The sequence below is a fragment of the Loxodonta africana genome, chromosome 15 (genome assembly GCF_030014295.1).
Source record: "Loxodonta africana isolate mLoxAfr1 chromosome 15, mLoxAfr1.hap2, whole genome shotgun sequence".
In the NCBI taxonomy this organism is placed as follows: domain Eukaryota; kingdom Metazoa; phylum Chordata; class Mammalia; order Proboscidea; family Elephantidae; genus Loxodonta; species Loxodonta africana.
The window spans coordinates 15,902,791-15,925,092 of record NC_087356.1 but is presented as its reverse complement, the minus strand read 5'-3'; the positions used below and the strand labels follow the sequence as shown (position 1 = coordinate 15,925,092).

Below are 22,302 nucleotides of genomic sequence, written 5' to 3'. Positions count from 1 at the left end.
GTGTTTCTATTTAGTCGCTATGAGTCGGAAAAGACTCGACGGCAGTAGGTTTGGTTTTTTGGGTTTATCTCACTGAGAACATCAGAGTCCTAATCAGAGGAGTTGTGTTTAGGGAAAATGACACTGAATCAATGTTTCCATAGATTCAAGCTCAGATGCCCCTCTACCACTGGGCTGGGGTTAATGTTCGGGATGAATTACAACTTTCTCTTCCTACTTCTCTGCTGGACTGTGAGCGCCTCGAATATTCTGTATGTCTCCCCATCCCTAAATGGCATCCAGTGTTGTCCATTCTCATTGTTTATTGATGTGAATGCACGTAGTCTTGGAAAAGTAACAACAACAACAAAATACAGCATTCTCTTCTGTTGCCAAAGTTTTCCCTTTATGTGTGAAGGAAGAAATAAGAGTGTTCTTTAGTACGTAAGTTACACCCCTCCCAGGGTATTTAGGCATAAGGACTAATTATAAAGAAGTGTCTTTAAGGCACCAGAATCTATTGGTAGGAGACTGAGCTGACCTTAAGCAGCATGCCTCAACTTAACTTGGATACAAAATGGTGAAATTCTACCATCTGCCTCCCTGCCTCACTCTAAGGACTTCTCAGGCTGTGAAATATAGTGAGTCTAAACCCATTTTGAACTGCTGCAGAGGAAATGGGTACCACACCAGTGCCTGACGAATCTTTTCCGTATTATAAAACGCACATGAATAGTATTGTTTAAAATTTATAAAAAATGCAGAGATGCAAGTACCATGTGGCCTTAGCTTTCATAGAACTTACAGATGAAAACCGTATAGCAAAAGTGATCTGTAATTATGGTGTCATAGTTCAGGGTGCATCTGCAGTCATTATAAATTATATATGTGATGTATATATTACAAAATGAAAAATGTTTATGTATATTATATGAAAAAATTCAACATTTTCTATTGCATGATTTTATATTAAACATGATTATAATGATGTCCCAGATTCGTATATATAAAAACAAAGACTAAAAGAATATGGAATAATGCATTTATTGTTATCTGGTGGTAGAATTAAGAGCGAATGGTTCTTTTCTTAAAAATACCTTTAACGATAGGGTAATATTTTTGACAATTAAAGCAAAGATACAAAGGAGAAAAAAATGACAATATGAAGTCTCAAGAGGACTTGTCTGTCTTGCTAATGTCAGAAAGGCTGATTCCATTGACTGTGGTCTGGATTGGGTCTTCCTTAAACTTGGGAGTTAAATTGGATTCTTGAGGGGACACATGTTGAGAGAGGAGGTCTAAAGAAGGGTGTTGGCTGCCTACCCTTCTGGGCTGATGAGCAGGGGAGAAGGAAGAGTCCGGTTGTTCAACCATAAAGGGCTTGGAGTTTAGGGAGAAGGGGCCGAAGGCACCCTGGTGAGACTCATGCAGCATGGGAATGTGGGGACCGGGAGGGTAGAGTCATAAAAATACTGGATATATTGACACTGGAGGAACCCCTGAGTCTGTTGCCTGGAAACATGAAGCCTAGTCCATGAAGTCATCTTTAAACTAAACAATTTAGCTCATTTAATAAAGAACGTTCACCTTCAGCATTACTCTCTTTTAAAGAAATAAATATAGGAGATTAAATGGGCAAATGTTTGTTGTTGTTAGGTGCTATCAAGTCAGTTCCAACTCATAGCAACTCTATGTACAACAGAACGAAACATTGCCCAGTCCTGAGCCATCCTCATGATCCTTGCTATATTTCAGCCCATTAAATCGGCAATGTTGTTGTTAGGTGCCGTTGAGTCGATTCTGACTCATAGCGACCCTATAGGACAGAGTAGAACTGTGCTATAGAGTTTCTAAGAAGCAACTGTGGATTTAACCGCCAACATTTTCGTTAGCAGCTGAGCTCTTAACCACTAGGCCACTGGAGCTCCAAATGAGCAACATTAACTCTAAAACACAGACAAGAATTTTAAGGGGCAGAGAGTCTAAGTTAAGGGCGGTGAAACAACATGGGCAGAGATAGTGAGAATGGTGACACAACGTGAAGCATGTAACTACTGTCAATGAACTCTACATGTAAAAATTGTTGAACGGGTATATGTTTTATTATGCATATTTTTACCAAATATAAAACCTGAAAAAAAAAAAAAAAGACCCCAGGGGAGGTGGCCATTGCAGCAATAACCAGGAGACCGAGCAGGAGAGGGGTGATGGTAAGGGGAGAAGGAGAAGTTACTACAGAACCTACCTAGACCAAGATATCAAGCAGAAAGCCTGAGAAATACAAGACACGTGTTATAACTATGGAGGCATGTGTAATAAATATCAGAACAGGCAAGGGGTTCCTAACCTGGGGCCCAAGGGCAAACTTGAGGAGCCTTGTGAACCTGCTAAGATAGTCTGAAAAATTCTATACATGTCTGTTTTCCTGGGGCAGGACACATGGCCTTCCTAAGATTCTCAAAGTCAAAAGCCACTCATGTATATGCACCCAGTGATTGAAATGAAGGGCAACAACTGATGTGTGCTCAAGAAATAACAGTTAATTTTAAAACCTGTCTAAGAAGAACATCACAGAAAATCACGTGTGTCCAAGGCAAACAATATAAACTGCTTAACCTTCTACCCCTAATTTGAATTATTCATACAGATATTTCTCGGAAGAGTGTTTGTTTCTATCATTGGACAGCTGGTAACTTGCCATGATTTGGGGTGTCAAGGCATGTCAAGTTTATGGTTAAGTGGCTCATTTTATCAGCATATTGGGATTGTGTTTTTACTGTAAATTTTCATCAGTTTGGTAATAAAAGAAATAGTTGTATTTTTTGTTTGTTTTTGTTTTAAGAAATGAAGAGCTCTGTTTTATAAAAGCTCGGCCGGGGGCGGGACGGGGAGGCCTGTGAGCTTGCTTCTCTGCCTTCTCTCCACCTACTTTCACTTCCTAAGTCATTTCATCCAGGCCGTTGATTTTAGCGTCCACCTCAATGATGACAATTCCCAATCCTGCCTTAGGCCCAATCCTTCAACATCGCCACCTGAGGTCCAACAGACATCTCAGCTTGTGTCCCTAACAGATCTTAGGAGTCCCCAGATGGCACAAATGATGAAACACTTGACTACTAGCCAAAAGGTTAGTGGTTTGATACCACCCAGAGGTGCCTGGAGGACAGGCCTGGTGCTCTCCTTCCGCAAGGTCACAGCCTTGAAAACCCTATGGAGGAGTTCTACTCTGCACACATGGGGTCGCCATGAGTCCGAATTGACTCAACAGCAACTAACAGCAACAACGGATCTTAGGATTCCTCCACCCTACCTGACACCTGCCTCTCCTCTAATCTGTCCCATCTCCCACTTTCTGTTACATGTTGGTATTATGCCACCCACTTCAAGAAGTCATGTTCCTTTTTTTTTTTTCCCCCTCTAGGTACAAAAGAAAAGCTCTTTTATTGCCTTGTTTGGATAAGCCTCTCTCCTTTTGGAAACTTTAGGCTCCCTGACAGTATTGTGTACCTGCTTATATTCATCCCTGGTTAGATGCCGCCAACCCCTTTCCTTTTCTCTTTCAACTTGAGCTCACTGGGGTCCTTTGGCTGTTACACTGCTGTTTTTAGATGCTATCTCCCTATTTATTCCTCTTTGAATCATTGGCTGCAATGTCAAACACATTTTTGAGAGCTTCTCAACCTTCTTGGAAAAATCCTAAGCTCGTCTTGTCTCACAACTTTCTGCAAAGTACCTCCTTAAAGCTTTCACATCCTACCCAGCCTGGGTCATCATAGCCACCAGCATGGCTAGCTATCTTCTCTGAAGGTCACACTTTTTTTTGTGTCACTGGCTTATTTGAAACTCAATGAGACTATGAGCCAGTGTCTTGAGAGGTGGAGCCTCTGCCTTCATCCCTACTGTGTGCTGCCCCCAAAATCTGTTGCAGCCATCAACTTACCCCGATGCTGTCATCGAAGGTATGTTGTTTCTCTTGTTTTGTTTTTTAGTGTATAATTGCCTGAAAGTGCAACCATAACTATCTCAACCTAAAGAACCAACACTTACTATAATTGAGGCTGAAGAAGGCGAATCCATTGCCAGGGTAGAATGACCCTTTTTCCGTCACAGAGAAGCACTGCATTTTAGTGTTCACTTTTACTGTATCTTGGATGATGGTGTCTTCACCATTCATCCAGTTCCAACTCCTCACACAACCATCCAGGCGAGGGTTTATCTGGAAAGAGAGAAATCCCAATAGCTTCCTGGGAGCCATATACACTTCTGGATATCACAACAAGGCGCCAGATGACTGGTGACACCCTTGAACAGATAAACAGAGTCCTCAATCATGCTAGGGACAGAGTGCCCCCAGCTCAAGTGAGGCATGGGGAAATCTCCTTTTGCAAAAATGGAAAGATCCAACTTGTGGTGGTTACTTTTTTTTCCACAAAACAGCTCTTCACTTTATAAAATGATTTATTGCAGACTACCTCTGAATGCCAAGTGTAGCGCATGCAGCAAGCATGCATGTTAAGGAGGGTGTATCACATTATGCAAAGCCTACCCTCTCTGTCGGCATTTTCTCTTCTCATTTATCAAGTAGAAACGAGAAGCACTAACCACCTAGCTGAATGGATGTGAGGAGAGGTGAACTTTATGTAATCATTGTGCCTCGTATTGCTTACCTGGCACCTAAAAAGTAATTTTGTTTAATGCACATATGGAAAATAGAAATCTAGGGGCTGTGATGCCGGTTCTAACTCTGCCACACACTTGTTATCTGGTTTTGAGTAAATCAGGTCACCTCAGCCTTTATCTGTAATGTGAGAAGGTATGAGAGGTACAAAGTCACTAACAGACTGAAGTCTGGAAACAATGGGTCTGACCTAGAGGACGTATGTAGGATATTCCTCCTCACCGTTCTCTGAGGAGAAGGAAGTACTAAAAATCCCACTATCCAGTGCCTAAAGTTGCTTGTGACTTTTATTCCTTGTATTTACTGTGGAAATGATAGCCACAGTATCAAGAATTCTAGCCCTTTATTTACATCGGGATGCTGGGAAGATGGAAAGGTATATGATGTGGGGAAGGGGTGAGAAAAGGCAGAATGTTGAAAAATTACCAAAACTAACTTCCCTATTAGGGCTTTTTTTCCCCCATGGAAATCTTGGCAGGTTAACATCCCAAAATGTTCTCAGGAATAGTCCAAAAAAGTTCATTTTTCTTTTAGTTAAAAGAATAATGTCATTGTATTTTATCCCCACTGCAAAATAGACATTTTTATTATCCTGTTCAGATGAAAACCTGAGTCTCATAAAAAGAGATGGTGAGAAGTAGCTCATGTAATTAATGATATAGTTTTGGTTGCTGAACGCTAGGTAACTTTTGCCTTCCTCTAAGTCCTTCGCCGAGCTTGTTTCACGCCAAACACATGTCAGCTCATGGCTAAATCTTGTCCTGACACAGATTCCAGGTTCTCAAACACACTGCTTGCTGTGTTCCTACCCCAGTGATTGATGACAATACTTACAGGCTGAACGAGGGCTTCATCTTTGAAGGGAATGCCTCCCACTGTGAGGTTCAAATGATACAATCCTCTGTGCAGCTGAAACAGATCCCCAGCCACTGCTATTTTCATAACAGCATCCTTGTTGATTTTGATCACTAGATTCCGCTCCAGCTCTTCCACAGAAATCTGAGGAAAACCAACACCGTAAGAAGAGGGCCTTCTGCTTGGGCAGGAAGGCAGAAGTACACTTCTGAAGAGGGACCCTAACCTCAAGGGAAACCATGTGCTCAAGGCCACCTAGGGCCAGTCTAAGGCTTCACAGTTCCTCCCCTGAGGCCAACCCTTCAAGCTCCGGGCAGGCAGGGGGCCTGACCACACTGTCAAATCACCTTGGGAGCTGACGTGTCAGTGCTTTGGAAACTAGGCAGACACAGTGCCAACAAATGAAGAGAAGAGCAAACCTCTCCAACATGCCTAATGCAGTGACGCTTGTGAGAGCCGGAACTCGACTGGACTACCTTGTTTTTCTGCATCTTGCAAGTTTTCTGCCTTTGGCAGGGTGCAGTCACCCAGGGGCAGATTACCCAAGAGGCAAGGTAAGCTGTGCTTGCCAGGTCATCTGCAGTGAACAACTTCACATGGGTTTCACCGTATCTTTGATGTGAAATTGTTCACTACAGATTACTAAGTAAGCACAAGTAAGCCCGTGCTTACCTTGCTTACGGGGTCATCCTCCCCTATCAGGGATTGTAAATTTCAAGAGAGGCTTTGATGGTGTAGAAAGGTGCTGCGGGGTTGGGGAGACAGATACCAGTCATACTTAAATGCAGAATCTTTGATCGTGAAAAAATGTGAAATTGTTCACTACAGATGATCTGGTAAGCAAGATGAACACTGTGCTTACCTTGCCTATTAGATAACCCACCCTGCAGTCACCACTTTCCTATTCCTCTCTATTTAGTGGAAAATATTTGAGTTTTCCTTCTCTGACAGGCTTCTGCCTTACAGAGGTTCCGGCTTTCACAGGTTTTACTGTACAACAGAAAACAATTTGCAGCACAAGCCACCTCTATAGAAAGTTCCAATTGCCACTTTTGCTGGTTCTTCAAGAATGAATGAACCAATGGCTGATGGAGGCACAAAGCTTCAGAGAGAAGTTAAAATCAAGGCCTGGGTATCTGCAGTGTGGTTTTCCTCACGCACAGTCTCCATACAGATTTAAACTAATATAACAAATGTCTTCTGTAAAGCGAACACACAAGATGTGTGCCGTTTGTTCTCTCGCTCTCTTTTCTGAGCAAGATGTTTTCAGTTTCTTCTGATTCTAAGCAGAGATCCAAGTCAGCAGGACCTTGGATTAAGGAGAATGCCCATCCATTGTCAACATGCATGACCATCTGGGATGGGACTTGAACGTACTAACCAATGAGCCATCAACCAGGCTGAACCCTAAAGCAAACTGAATAATGTCTCAAAGCTTTTCTTTTGTTGGAAAATATAACACACACATAGAAAAGCACATAAAACATAAATAATAGCTCAATGAATCACTATAAAGCAAACACTCATGTAACCCACCCGGATCAAGAAATAGAAACTGTCAGCACCCCTAAAGCCCTCCTGGGTGTCTTTTCTCAACCATAACTCCTGCCCTGCTAAGGAGTAACCGTAATGCTTGCTTTTTCTTTTAGTTTTATCATCTAAATATAAATCCCTAAGTAATCAATTTGAGTTTTGTTTCATTTGAACCAAATGTAAGTGAAATCATTCGGTGTGTATTCTGTTGTCTGGCTTCTTTTGCTCAACACTGTTGTTTTTGAGATTCATCCATGTCTTTGCATATTGTTTCATCTTTATTGCTTTACAGTATTCCATTGTGTGACTCGATCACAACTTACTCATGCTACTGTTGATAAGATTAGGGTTTTTCAGTTTGGGGCTACTGCCAATAATAACATTGCTACAAACAACTCTTTATATGTATCCTGGTATACATAATTAATTCTAGCTTGATCGTAAGGTCTCTGGATGGTGCAAACAATTCAATGCTCAACTACTAGCCAAAAGGTTGGTTGTTTGAACCCATCCAGAGGCACCCTGGAAGACAGGCCTGGTAATCTGCTTCCAAGAGGGCACAGCCTTGAAAACTGTATGAAACAGTTCCATTCTGCACACATGGGGCCGCCATGAGTCAGAATTGACCAGACGGCAACTAACAACAAACAAGCTGGAGCATAGGGTATGTTTGTTCTTCAACTTTACTAGATAATGCCAACGTGTTTTCCAAAGCAGTTGCACCCATTCAAACTTCTACCAGAAGTATGAGAGTTCCTGTAATGGGCCCAGATCCTCGCCAACACTTGGTATTGGCAGGCTTTTTAATGTCTGCCATTCTTGGGGGCGTGTCCTAGTATCTCAGTTTAATTTTAATTTGCATTTCTCTGTTCCTAATGTGGTTCAGCAACTTTTCATATATTTATTAGCCATTTAGATTTCACCTGTTTAACTCTTTTACCTATTTTCTATTGGGTTGTCTTTTTCTTATTGATTTGTAGTTCTTAATGTATTCTGGATTTGAACCACCTGGTTGTTATATGCGCGAACCATTGCATTTAACTCAAAAATTTAATATACTAGGATTTATGGCAGTCCGTCTTAAGTACGAGTTGTCGGATGTGACCCAGCAGGGGCTGCCTGTATACATTCCCTTTGAGCATTGTCCTGTCTGTATACCGTAAGTTTTCACAGGTGATATTTTCATTATTTCATTCAAATTACTTTACTTCCATTGTGATTCTCTGCACAGTGGATTATTTGGAAACGTATTTCTTAGTTGCTAAACGTATTGGATTTTCTATCTTGTTGATTTCTAGCTTAATTTCATTTGGGTCAGAATACATACTCTGTATAATTCCAATATTTTTGAATTGTTGAGACTTGCCTTTTAGCCTAGTTTACTGTAGTCAACTTTTTAAAAATACTTCATGCATGTCTAGAAGAACATATGTTCTGAAATTAGTTTGTGTCCAAAAACTCGAAACCCTTTGCCGTCGTTTAGTCGATTCCGACTCATAGCGACCCTATAGAACAGCACAGAACTGCCCCATAGGGTTTCTAAGGAGCGGCTTGTGGATTCAAACTGCCAGCATTTTGGTTTGCAGCCAAATGTTTAGCCGCATTTTGTGTAGTATAAATGCCAGTTTGTTCAACTTTGTTAACTGAGTTATTCAAATATTCTATTCATTATTGACTTTCTTTTGTCCATCTACTCTATATTGTTGTTGTTAGGTGCCATTGAGTTGGTTCTGTCTCATAGCAAACCTGTGTACAACAGAACGACAGATACTGCCCGGTCTTGTGCCATCCTTATAATCATTGTTATGCTTGAACCCACTATTGCAGCCACTGTGTCAGTCCATCTCATTGAGGGTCTTCCTCTTTTTCACTGACCCTCTACTTTACCAAGCATGATGTCCTTCTCTAGGGCTGGATTAATGTGTCTCACAATGATTGTGGATTTCTGTGTTGTTGCTGTGTGCTTTCAATTCTGACTCACAGCAACAGAGAATTATGGACAGAGAATTGGTCCATAGGGTTTCCTAGGCTGTAATCTTTTGGGGAGCAGATCTCCAGGTCTTTTCTCCCACAGAACCACTGATGGGTTTGAACTGCTGACCTGGTTAGCAGCTGAGTGCTTAACCATTGCACTACCAGGTTTCCTTTCTGTTTGTAGCTCTATCAATATTTGCTTCATATTATTTTAGACCATGTTACTAGGCACATACAAATTTAGAATCGTTATATCTTCCTTGTGAACGGAACTATTATTAAGAAGTGATCCTCCATCTCTTGCAAGGCTTTTCCCCATGAAGTCTATTTTGTCCAATGTTAATACACCTATGCTAGCTTTCTGTTGATCAGTGCCTGCATGGTAAATCTGTTAATTTTAACCTTTCTCTATCCTTATATTTGAGATATGTCTCTTGCAAATAACATACAGTTTTTCTTTTCAATATGGTCTGACAATCTTTGTCTTTTAGTAGATCATTCTATTTGATGGCAATGGGTTTGGTTTTTTAATTTGATGTATTTGGGTTTAAATCTACCTTTTTACAGTCTTCTTCCTATTTATCCCACCTGCTTTGTGTTCCTTTTTTTTTTTCCTTTTATTGCCTTCTTTTGGATGAATTTAGTAATTTTTGTTATTTTTTTCCTCTGTAGGTTTGGAAGTAGACACTCTTTTTCCTGTTCTTTTAGTGGTTACCCTAGAAAATTACAACATGCATCTTTGGCTTATCAAAGCCTAATGTTAATGTTAATGGAGGCTTTTACACTCATCTTGGACAATGTAATGGCCTTAGAATGATAAATAAATTTAACGTCTTCCTGACTTTGTTTGATATATTATAAATCCAATATACTTATATATTTTCCTTTTAACCCTACAAAAGTATTATAGCTTAAAACTATTATTGTTCATTATATTTATGTACACATTTATCATTTTTATTTCTCTTTATTCTTTTCTGCTTTCATCTCAGAAGGCCTGAAGAAGGCCCTTTAAAATTTCCTTTAGTGCATGTCTATTGATGATGGGGAACCCTGGTGGCACAGTAGTTAAGAACTACAGCTGCTAACCAAAAGGTCAGCCATTTGAATCCACCAGCCATTCCTTGGAAACCCTATGGGTTCTACCCTGTTCTGTAGGGTTGCTATGAGTAGGAATTGTTTCGATGGCAACAGGTTTGGTTTTTCATTTGGTGTTGATAATGGACTCACTCAGTTTTTATTTTTCTGAAAAGGTCTTCATTTTACCTTCATTCTTAAAAGCTATTTTTGCTGAATATATGTGGTTAAAGGTCTTTTAAAAAATTTTTTTTGCTGTATGGGACATGACCTTTAATTTGTCTTCTTGTCATTGTTGCCCTGGGACCCTGATAAAGGTGGATGTCAGCAATGTTGCTAGGAGACAATATTGAGAGGACTAGGAGTGAATTATAGTCAGTGGGAAGCCATGGCTTTGGTCTTCCTTGAGTGTAATACAGTCTTGTAACTGGGCGTTCCCTTACCAAGACCACAGGAAGTCACACTAATGGGCTATTACAAGAAAAAAAAAACTGGGCTCTTAACCAATTGTGACTCCCATTGCCACTCATATGGTCTTGTTCTCTTACACCTAGATCCTGGATTTCTTGAAGACTCCCCTTGACAACACATCTGATGCTATTTTGCTGGCTGTCCTGGGTCCTTCTGCAATGCTGAGGAAAGCCACTGCCAGGGTGGTCTTTTTTTTTTTTTTTTTTAAGTTTGTTTTATTTTTCAAATATACAATTAAATGGATCTTTAAGTATATTCACAAAGTGGTACAACCACTGCCACTGGTCTGTTGAGTCTTGCAACCACATTTTTGTCTTTGGTTATCTGGAGTTTCATTATGAGTTGCCTAGGTATGGACTTATTTTTACTTATCCATCTGGATATTCATCTGGTTTCCTAAATCTGTAGACTTTTGTCTTTGACCAATTTGGAAAATTCTCAGTCATTATCTCCTTGACTACTAGTTCTGCCTCATTCTCTCCTATCTTTCTGGGACTCCAATTCACCATATATTACCCCTTTTTACTAGATCACTGTGTCTCACCTGCTTTCCTGTATTTTCTTTCCTTATGTCAGTCCATACTTCATTCTAGATACTTTCTTCTGACCTATCCTCCAGTGTACTAATTCTCACTTCTGCTGTTATATTTGTTTACTGTGTTCTTCCTTTCAGTTTTATATTTTTCAGTTACAGAATTGCTGGCTGGTTCTTTTTTAAATCTATCTTTTCACTTTTAATAATTTCCAGTTTCTTGCCAAAATTTTTTCAAGTGTAGTTTTCTCCTTGAGCACAGTTGTTTTACCATCTGTATCCAATAATTCCAATATCTGGACTCTCTGAGGTTTTGTTTCCATTGTGTTATTTCTGCTGATTCTCCTCTATGTCGTCTTCTCTCTGTGTGCCTGGTTGTCTCTGATAGTGTATTGAATCACTGCATTTGAAATAATTATGTGTAAAAATAATTTAAGGCCTAAAATTATGTTATCTTCCTTCATAGACTATTTTCATTTGCTTCTGCTAGGTGCCTGTGGGCACCAGCATCTGGGATCACCATAATCCAGTTTTAGAGTTTCATATTTTTTTATGGCCATGTGGATGACTCAAAGCCTGGCTGTAGTCCATCAGAGGGCTGGCAAACCCCTGTCGTTTTTTTATGACCTCCAAACCAAACCGCAGCAGAGCTCCTCTGTTACACTTAGGGTTTCTTGTAAATAGTAACTCCTTAACGTGGCTCTCAGAGGCCTTCACAATGGGCCTTAACCTGTCTTTCTCACTATCTCCCCATGCCTCATGTTTTAAGTCCTTTTCTGTCATTTTCTAAAGAAGCCACTTTCTCTACTGAGGGACAATGCCACATCTCCACATTAAAGACCCTTCTCCCATCTCTACTTCAAATGCTTTTTCCTTCATGAGACCATCCCTGATTTCTTCTTATAAGGATGACTCTTCCCCTTCTTCTGTACTCTCTGGGCAAGCACTGATGGCACTCTGCCTTGATTAAACTTATTTCTGGGCAAGGTCCTAGCGATATTTGTGCTGCCAGGGACCTTGGAGATTATCTAGTCTAGGGCTGGTAAAAAGGTATCAGTTCGCTGCTCAGCAGGAAGACACACACCATGATCGCTCAGCAATATCTGCCATGGGCAAGGGGCAGAAAATGATAGTGTTACATATCATAGAGTTGCTATCTTTGACCTTTCTAATTGTCATTCTGCAAATGAAGAAACCAGCTCAGAGTGGTAAAGTGGCTCTCCCTGTGGACCCTTATAAAGTAATTCTGCTGAGAGTAATTCATGGTTTGGCCTGATCTTGTGAATGAATAATATACCTATGTACCCTACCTACCCACCACCTGCCTGTTTGTTGAACTGTAGTGGTTTGCATCGTGCTGTGATGCTGGAAGCTATGCCACTGGAATTTCAAATACCAGCAGGGCCACCCATGCTGGACAGGTTTCAGTGGAGCTTCCAGATCAAGACAGACTAGAAAGAAAAGCTTGGTGATCTAGCCAACGAAAACCTATGGATCACAACAGAATACTGTCTGACATAGTGCTGGAAGATGAGTCCCTAGGTTGGAAGGAACTCACAGTAGCCAAAACAATGGGCTTGAGCACACCAACGATCGTGAACATGGCACAGGACTGAGCAATGTTTGTTCTGCTGTGCTTGTGGTCGTCCTGAGTCAGAGGTGACTCTACGGGAACTAAAAAAAACAGCCCTACCTATAGAGGTTAACGTTGCTTCCCATACTTCCAGGAGGGACTGCAATTTATGTACCTTTGCCCTGCCCTTCCCTGTCTGCCATTTCTGCCAGGCACACAGCCACATTTTATTTCCATTGTCGCACTTCTTTGGTTAGGCACTAATCTCTGAGACCTATACCAATTTCCTTTTGTGCTTAAGTGGAAAAAAAAAATTTAGGTATCGGGTCTGAATTTAGTTACTGTGTGTATAGGACAGTCCAAAGGGTCAAAAAGATCATGCGTGTATGTGGGTGTGAGGTGCAATTTGGGGGACTAGTCAGAAACAATAGAGGGGAGGGAAATATCACAATTGATCTGACACGCCTCTTGAAGGAGGTACCCCCTGGATCTGCCACTTACTCCCTAGTGGTTCATCTCTTCAGGGTGCGGTGGCAGCTCTGAGTCATCAATGGGCAGACTGTATCAAATCGACTAGGTCATGTTTTCCACACAGCTATCTCATCTTGAGGCCACCCATCCTGCAGCCCCCACACGGAGGACAAGGGCGTGAATCTCCAGGGCTGGGGAGCACCAAGTTCCTATCTGCAGATTGCAAGGCTTGCCATTCTCAGAAACGTCTTATTCTAGATTTATTTTTTATCTGTATTTAGGCTGGAAACACCTCTCCTGCCACTCTGCAGATACTTGTTCCTTTAAGAGGCTAGGAAAGGAACTAGACATTACTTGAGAGGATGGAAATATTAGCAAATGTCTACAGTGTTTTTATTCACAGAGGCCAGGGTGAAGTTTTCCATTTTATCTTAATTTCTAAGGGAAAAAAGAGTGCTTTTCCCATTTCTTTTTCACAATCACTTCTGAAAGCCCACTTTCAGTTACTGTGACACTTTGCAAGGACAGTGAGAGCCCGTATATTACAGACCACTTTATTCCATGGATCTGGATATAAAGTAGGTCAGACTGTGTTCCAAAAAGCCAACAGCTTGCAGAAGAGCTCCCTAAAATAAAAACTTTCTAACCAAAAAAAAAAAAAAACCCATTGCCACATGGTGGCTATGAGTCAGAATCGAGTTGACAGCAACGGGTTTAAAAACCTTCGAGTACAGGTTGAATCAGGAGGTTAGCTGCATGCTCACCTCAGATTTGCCAAAAGGTTTTGACTCTGGATGTGTAGCCAGAAAATTCTCTAGGAAGTGTCATGCCCAAGTATGAGCTCCCAGTGACCTTCAATAACTAGCTTTTCCACCTCAGAAGGGGTGGATGCCCATGAGTACATGAACAGGCTCTATAAGTCAGGGACTGGAGGACGATCAGGGTGTCTGTAGGACATATTTGACTACTCTACACTGAAAAGGTAAGCTTTCGAAGTCTGCTCAGACTATGGGCCAATGATACACACAGAGATGAGAAGCAGGAAGCCCCTGAACCTCTAGTTCAGGGTTTTTCAACCTTAGACCTACTGACATTTTTGGCCAAAAATTCTTTGTTGTGAGGACCCACCCTGTACATCGCAGTGTGTTTAGCAGCATCCCTGTCTTCTACCCACTAGATGCCAATAGCATCCCCCCTCCCAAGATGTGACTACCAAAAATGTCTCCAACCAAAAAACCCACTGCCATCGAGTCGACTCTGACGCATAGCAACCCTATAGGACAGAGTAGAACTGCCCCATAGGGTTTCCCAGGAGCAGCTGGTGGATTCAAACTGCTGACCTCCTGGTTAGCAGCCTGGCTCTTAACCACTTGTGCTTCCAGACGTTGTCAAATCCCCCTGGCAGGGAAACACTCCCATTTGGGAACCACAGCTGTAGGGGTGAGTCCATATTCTGAGGGAGTCATGCTAAGACTGTGTGGTGAAACGAAGAAGATAAGCCCCTTGAGACTCATGCTGAGCCCCTCTGCTTCACAAAGACAAGAGCTCTTCCTGTTCACTGTGTCACCAGCACCAGGCAGGCATTACTCAGAAACTGTTGAGTGTTCGAGTACTTGACTATTCCTGGGGCCCTCAGTTCAGGGAGAACCACTGGGGCTGGCCAGGAAAGGCAGCCCCAGAGGAACGGGAAATGGGCACCCACACTCACCGTCTGCCACATGCCGTGGTTGATGACGGGCCCACTGCTGGTGACGCGGCCAATCCCGTTGTAATGGAGCTGCAGCTCCAACCTGCCGGCCCGCAAAGCAAGGACAATCCAGGTGCTGTCTTGATGGCCTCCAGCAAAGAAAAGGACACCTTCAGGGTCAAAGGTTCTAAAGTCGAACTCAGCCATAAGTCTGATCACGAGGGTGCCAAGAAACAAATGAGAATTATGCACAGGTCAGAACAACTTATGGCTTCTTTCCCTATTGATATCTTAAAATCTGGCATTAGAAAAAGCAACAGATAAGCAAGCTATGGCCACACAGGTGCACAGCAGTTCATGGACAAACACTGGCCAAGCTTCTACCCTAGCGATCCCATAATTCTTTCCAGCGCCACCAAAAGCAGATTTCCTGCCTGAGAAGTGGTCTTCCAGAAATGATGGGCTGGATGGTGGGACCATTTGGTGACAAATTACTCAGAAATGTAGTATTTAAACTTGTGACACTGTAGGTTGTATTTTGTTGAGACTGAGGAGGTGGTCCAGGACCATCCTGGGCTCCACTGTACTCAAGACAACATCACCTCCTCAGGCACAGATTCCATTTTCCAGTGTCTGTGAGGTCTCTGGGTGGCACAAAGTTTGTACTCAACTACTAACCTAAAGGCTGGCGGTTCAAACCCCCCAGCAGTGCCATGGAAGAAAGGCCTGCTGACTTGCTTCCATAAAAATTACAGCCAAGAAAACCCTATGGGGCAGTTCTACTCTGTCACATGGGGTCACCATGAGCCGAAGTCAACTTGATGGCAACAGGTTTGGGGTTATTGTAAAGCCACCCATGGTGGCTGTTTCATCTGGAACAATCTGTGTGTGTTATAAATCCCCTTCTCACCTTGTGGGCTGCAGTCTTTTGAAGTGTAGCCTGATCACGGGGGTCCCACTGAACATCCGTCCCAGATACAAAGACTTCACACTTTTGGCCACATTAAAAGGTACACATGGTAAAATGTCCTGTCACAAAACAGGAGTGATAACCATGAGGCATGGAGGAAACAGCCCTTTATTTTAGCTTCTTTCCTTTAACCACAAGGCCTCATGATAATCGCAGTGCCTATGTGAGGCTGCATGTCTTTCTGTCTCTCTTTCCACAGCTTGTACCAACAGCTTAATCACCTTCCACCTCCGGGGCATCAGAAGCCGGGGTCACACTAAGTATACAATTAGTCTCTGCAACTCGGTGCCCCAGGGTTAGTTACTGAAATCCTATAAAGGTTGTTATAACCAGACCTCAGTGTGTTAAGGAGCCCTGGTGGCACAGTGATTAAGCATTCAGCTGCTAACCAAAAGGTCAGCAGCTTGAATTCACCAGCCGCTCCTTGGAAACTCTATGGGGCAGTTATGCTCTGTCTGGTAGGGTCTCTATGAGTCGGAATCAACTTGATGACAGTGGGTTTAGCTTTTTTTTTTCCCAGTGTGTTAAAGGGCTTCCAGGAGAAGAGGTCTGTCTCATACATATATACATTTCTAGAAGGCTTTGGTTTCATTTATACATAATTTGTGTATCCCAGGGAGATCCAGTCAGCTTCTTCTGATATTTCATTGCCCTCCTCCACTCCTAACTTCCCTAATTGCTTTTACTTTTTTAAATTTTGAAATACTTCAAACACACAGAAAAACACAGAGAATAATTTTTTAAAAACAACGATACTACAACCTATTACAAAATACATAAAATATGGATGCCTTGAAAACCATTGTTTCTAGAATGTTCTCTGCTCTAGTTCTAGTCAACCAGCCATGATCACTGATACAGCTTCTCCACTCTGCCAATAAAGAGAGCAGGAAGCCACAGAAGTTTAAAGCTGACCTCTCTGGAAGGCACCTGAGGAGGTCAGATTAGGGGTTGGACCAGAGAGGGAGAACTGATCTGCCCGACACCACATAGTTAGTCGGCGGCAGAGCTGGGAGCTAGAAGCTGCTGACTTGACACAGTGCTTGCTCCCCACATTCCCCCGAGAAGATGGCGTGAGGGGCCACAGCGTAGAGAGCAGGGACTTCAGCTGACTCGTGCAGCCTTGTGAGGATGCCGGGAAAGGCATATTCTCTCCACTCAACGTAAGGTAAATATTGAGACAAAGAATAAGATGTGTGAACAAGCAGAACTCCACTGTACCCAGTCAACACCGCCTCCTCAGGCACAGATTCCAGAGACCATTGGCAGCCATTTTCCACCATCTGCAGTATTGTAAAACCATCCACGGAGGGCTATTTCATCTGGAAGAACCTTTTTTTTTTTTCTCGAAACGTTCACTATAATCAACTTCCCAGGCAGATTTCTTTAGCCTATACCACGGCCTCAGGTGAACAGGAAAACTCAGTAATACAGCCAGCTAGTTCTCCGATGGAGGTACTAATCGCCCAGGACCTAATTACATACACATGTTACGAAACGATGGTCTAGCTAGCTTCCTGGGTAAGTGTGACAGATTCAGTAGAAAATGTGCATTAGTTTGTGGCTGTGTCACACTTTGGGTCCACAACCATGCTGGTCAGTTGTTGAGTGGGTAGTTGCTATAGTGATTTTATAAATACAACCAAACACTTCCAGAAAACAGACACATTTCTTATCCCAAATCTCTCCATGGGGCCTCAAAGAACACCAAAGCCTTTCAGGAAAAGCTAAGTAGTCCCAAAAGCACTTCTCGACAAACCTACTCTGTCAGTTGTCAAAGAGTAACCAACAAAACACCACGACTGTGATCCAAGTAGATGTGAAATTTCACTGCTAACCCAGTCTAAGTATGACTCAGTTTTTTTGAAAATGCCCCCTGCCCCCAGCAATGCTGGCTTTGTGTATCCTGGGTTTTGAAGGCAGAATTTCATTCCACAGGACCGAAGGGAAAACGCTACCTCACAGGTGTTCATGTCCTGCGACAGTTTGAGGCCCCCGCGTCCGTCACAGTGACAGGTGTAGCTCCCCGGGGAGTTGACACAGGTCTGTTCACAGAGCTTATCCTCGCATTCGTTCACATCTGCAGGCCACAAAAGGGAAAGTGGGGGAAAATGTAAATGTGCTGGCATTATTCCAAAAGAAAACGTCTCTAAACCACATTCTTTGTATAGTGACATATCTCTTTTTTCCTGATCACACGTGTAATGTGTAATGTGTTCACTATGGAAATGTGAACAAAAGTCTCTCTAATCCTGTTCCCCTTCTAGATCACTGTATTCCAGTTTCTACCCACATTCTTCCAGACCTGCAGCCAGGGTCAAAGGCCACGCTGACCCCTCTTAGATGGATAATCCCTTTTTCCTCAGCCCTCCTTTTCCTTGAAAAAAGCAAAGCACTGGAATATGAGGCATCTGGATTGTGGTGCTGGTGGAGAATACTGAATATACCATGGACTGCCAGAGGAACAAACGAATCTGTCTTGGAAGAAGTACAGCCGGAATGCTCGTGAGAAGGATGGCGAGACTTAGTCTCATGCACTTTGGACATGTTCTTAGGAGGGACTAGTCCCAAAAGAAGGACATCATGGTTGGTAGAGTATCAGCGAAAAAGAGGAAGACTCTCAATGAGATGGACTGACACACTGGCTGCAACCAGGGGCTCAAACGTAGCGATGACAGTGAGGATGGTGCAGGACTGGGCAGTGTTTCATTCTGTTGTACATAGGGTCACTGTGAGTCAGAACTGACTCAACAGCACCTAACAACAACAATTGGAATAATTTAAAGAGAATTTTTAAAATACGCCAAATCTACACACAATTAGGCTGCTATTAAAATCACGTTCATAAAATACGTGGACTAGAAGATAACTGATGCAAATTCAAGCAGCCATCCTTGGGGTGCTTAAGAGTCTGAGGGGTGGCCAGCAGTCAGGGCCCTTCTGGTAGAGAGAGAAGGAGGGGGATCAGCAGCACTGATCGGGAGGCACCCTGTTCCTGCAGGTGAGGTGAGACCACCCCACACTCTCAGTGTTTCTCCTCAGGCCCCTCCTTGATGTTCTCCATCACGAAGGAGGGACTGTTCCCATGCCAGGGTACTCCACACCATCAGGAACAGGGCATGGTCCTCCCACGGCTACCAGAAAGGAAGAATGGTATTATGGATTGAATTGTGTCCCCCAAAATACATGTTGGAATCCCAACCCCTATACATGTGGATATAATCCCATTTGGGAACAGGGTTTTCATTGTTATGTAATGAGGCCTTATCAGTGTAGCCTGTTTCTCAAACCCACTCACTTCTGAGTTATAAAACGAGCAGTTAAGACCAGAAAGGAGCTCATACAGGGGAAGACAGACTCTATTGGAAGATTATGGAGGCGGATGAATCTACGAGGCCAGAAACTCTGAAGACTGTCAGCTACTAGAGCCATATCCTGAGTTCAAACTTCTAGCCTCCTGAACAGTGGGGAGAGAGATGTCTGTTCTTTAAAGCCATCCACTTGTGACATTTCTGTTACAGCAGCACTAGGAGACTAAGACGAATGGTAAGAAAGAATCTTGCTTCTCTACAACTCCTCCAGAATCTGGCTGGAACTGGGCAGTGAGAACTAGGATTTCATCAGACCTGTCTCCTAAAAAAAACCTGTTGCCGTTGAGTCAATTCCGACTCATAGCAACCCTACGCAACAGGGTAGAACTGCTCTATAGGGTTTCCAAGGAGTGTCTGGTGCCTTCGAACTGCTGACCTTTTGGTTAGTAGCCGTAGCAATTAGCCACTGCTCCACCCAGACTCCCAAGCGGGTAGGTCAAGTGGAAGTGGAGGAGCAAGGAAGCCCTCGGGTAGCCCAGAGCCCGGAACACGTCCAGGGTGCGAACCTCTTCCGTGAGAGTCACCGAACCAGGGTGAAACAGAGGATTGGAGAGAGCTTGATTTGCCTTTCTGGTGTTTTGCACAGCGATGTTTTCCCATTAAATCTTTTCTCTGTGCCTATGGCTGGTGGGAGAAGGGTACTGAGTTGCATCAAGACTTAAGCGTGTGGGTGTGTGTGTGGGCAGTGTTAAGGGAAGCCGTGACTGGGGCACCACATGGGGACTTCTGGGGCCAGGAGCAGGTATATATGGAGAGGCGTTCTTTCATATGAGTGTTTTTTTGGACACCCTATCCATTTTCTATGTTTCCTGGATATTTGGCCAGTCATTCCTATACTTCAGTACCCACTTAGGAAGTACAAACACCAAGTGTTTCTGGGAAGTTGGAGGATTCCGGGAAGAGGAGGACAAAGTAGAGGAGAAGGAGGGAGGTAAACAAAGGGAGCAGGCTTCAGGTGGCACAGAGGCAGTCAGTACCTTGGCAGACCTTCTTATCACTGTCGTACTTGTAGCCCTTGTCGCAAAGGCAGGAGTAGGACCCCATCAGGTTCTTGCAGTGCGCCTCCCCGCAGGCATTCACATCTGCGCATTCATCTATATCTGCAAGCAAAACCCAGGCAACAAAGACCCACAGTTGTACTTCAGATCTGGATGAGAACAGCTGCGGCTAAGCAAGGCTCCCAGCTACCTTTGGAGTAACAGGAGATTTGCTTTTTTTTTGATATCTGGCAGGGATTAAATACAAGGCCACGCAAGATAGCCTTTAGTTCTGGTGGAATCAATCACGCCCTGGTGTCTGGTGGTGTTCAGCATGACGCCCTGGGTTCCACTACCTCCCAAGAACAATCCCTTCTTCTCCTCTCTCTCTTGCCTCTTTTCCTTCCTTCTCCTCCACCACAAACAGTAGGTTCCACCTTGGCTTGCAGCTCTTGGCCAAGAGGCTCAGGTGAGGGGCAGGCAGGGGCTGAACACCACAGGAGCAATTTCTGATCTTCCCAGGTTGAGAAGGTCAGTGTCAGACATTATGCTGACTGGCCAGGAACACGTGCACACCGTTGTTGTTTAATTCAAATAACTGTAGTATGGAAAAATAAACAAGTAACGCCCCCCACCCCCACTGCAACTTTCTTAACCCAAATTACCACCCCTCAGAGTTAGCGGCTTATTGGCTTTACATAACTTATTTTTCAAAATTTAATTTTAATTTTTGGTGACAAGATACACATCAAAAAATGCTCCCATTCAACAATTTCTACACATACTGTTCAGTGTCATAGGTTTCATCTTTCCCATCGTCTCAACCTTCTTGTTTCTGCTCTACTTGTTCTACCCACATCAATTTAGATTCACTGCCCCCTAAACTTATCTATGCTTTACAGTTACTGTGGTCCCTTTGGTTTCATATAACCAAAACTAAACCAAACCCATTGCCATCGAATCGATTCCGACTCATAGCAAGCCTATAGGTTAGAGTAGAACTGCCTCATTGGGTTTCCAAGGAGTGGCTGGTAGACTCGAACTGCCAACCTTTTGGTTAGCAGCCACAGCTCTATAGTATAGATTAAAAAAAAAAAAAAGTGCAATCCTTAAGGATGACAGTCTTTACTTTTTGAGCTAAACCATGACTTTGTTTAAAGATGGTTTCGCTTAAAGGTTTTTGAAGAATACCCAAGGCAATACCCTTGAGGATTCTTCCAGCTTCAGTGGGTCCAGTAAGTCCGGATTCTTTGGGAATTTGAAGTTCTGTGCTACATCTCTCCCCTTTCTATCGGGATCCATCTATTGATCAAACAACCTATTTTTAACATTAGAATTATCCCAAATTCTAAGACTTGAATATTATAATTTGAAACAGACCAGTGTGTCAGTAGTCTTCTCTCTCCTCAGCGACCTGGAGTGAGCACAGCAAAGAATGTGCTAAGCACTCATTCTTTCATTCAAGGAGACTTATTGCCAACCAGGCCCTGGGACTCGGTTCCTATCACTCTAATCATGCTCAGATGTATGTATAGTCATTGACGCTCAAACACCAAAGTATTAATCAATCATCAGTGTTTTATACTGATGTTTCCATTTCATTTTGCCATTCTGGCAAACCACAAACACCAAATAGAAAAGCCTTGTAGTTAAAAAAAAAAAACTTCCTATAGAAATAGAAGAAATATCAAGAAAGTGCAATCATTACTTTAAATATACAGTTCCTCAGATGGCAAAAAAAAAAAAAAAAAAACTCTATCCCAAAACTTTCCAACTATTTATAATTTTGTTGCAAGGGCAGCTTACCCAAGAACACAGGCTTTCAAACATGACACTAAGCTATCACTCATTAATCAGGGGAATGAGCCAACATAAGAAGCGTTTTGCTGTTCCCCTAGAGTAAATGTATAAGCCTTTGCTGAGTTTTACTTGATCTGTGGTGATTTCCTCAAAACAAAAAATGTAACTCTTGATCCTTCTGAAACTGTATTTCAGTTCAAGTCCCCAGATTGGACAAACTCTTGATGCCCTGAAGGAGTGGTTATAATTAGTCTTGTCTACCTTGTGGCACAAAGGGTTAAGCACTCAGCTGCTAACTGAAACGTTGGCTGTTCGGGTCCATCCAAGGGCACCTTGGAAGAAAGGCCGGGTTTA

The 22,302-nt window shown here is 42.8% G+C and overlaps 1 protein-coding gene across 2 annotated transcripts in view; it reads right to left on the bottom strand.

Moving 5' to 3' along the window:
* Window positions 1-22,302, bottom strand: part of GAS6 (growth arrest specific 6) — a 77,327-nt gene that overhangs the window by 5,741 nt on the left and 49,284 nt on the right. For both annotated transcript variants that reach the window (XM_010593595.3, XM_064268619.1), the window contains exons 7-12: window positions 20,149-20,271; window positions 17,759-17,880; window positions 15,741-15,859; window positions 14,852-15,041; window positions 5,492-5,656; window positions 4,027-4,195 (exon numbers count right to left, since the gene is read on the bottom strand). In XM_010593595.3, the coding sequence (XP_010591897.1) occupies window positions 4,027-4,195; window positions 5,492-5,656; window positions 14,852-15,041; window positions 15,741-15,859; window positions 17,759-17,880; window positions 20,149-20,271 (888 nt within the window). The remainder of the gene's footprint in view (window positions 1-4,026; window positions 4,196-5,491; window positions 5,657-14,851; window positions 15,042-15,740; window positions 15,860-17,758; window positions 17,881-20,148; window positions 20,272-22,302) is intronic.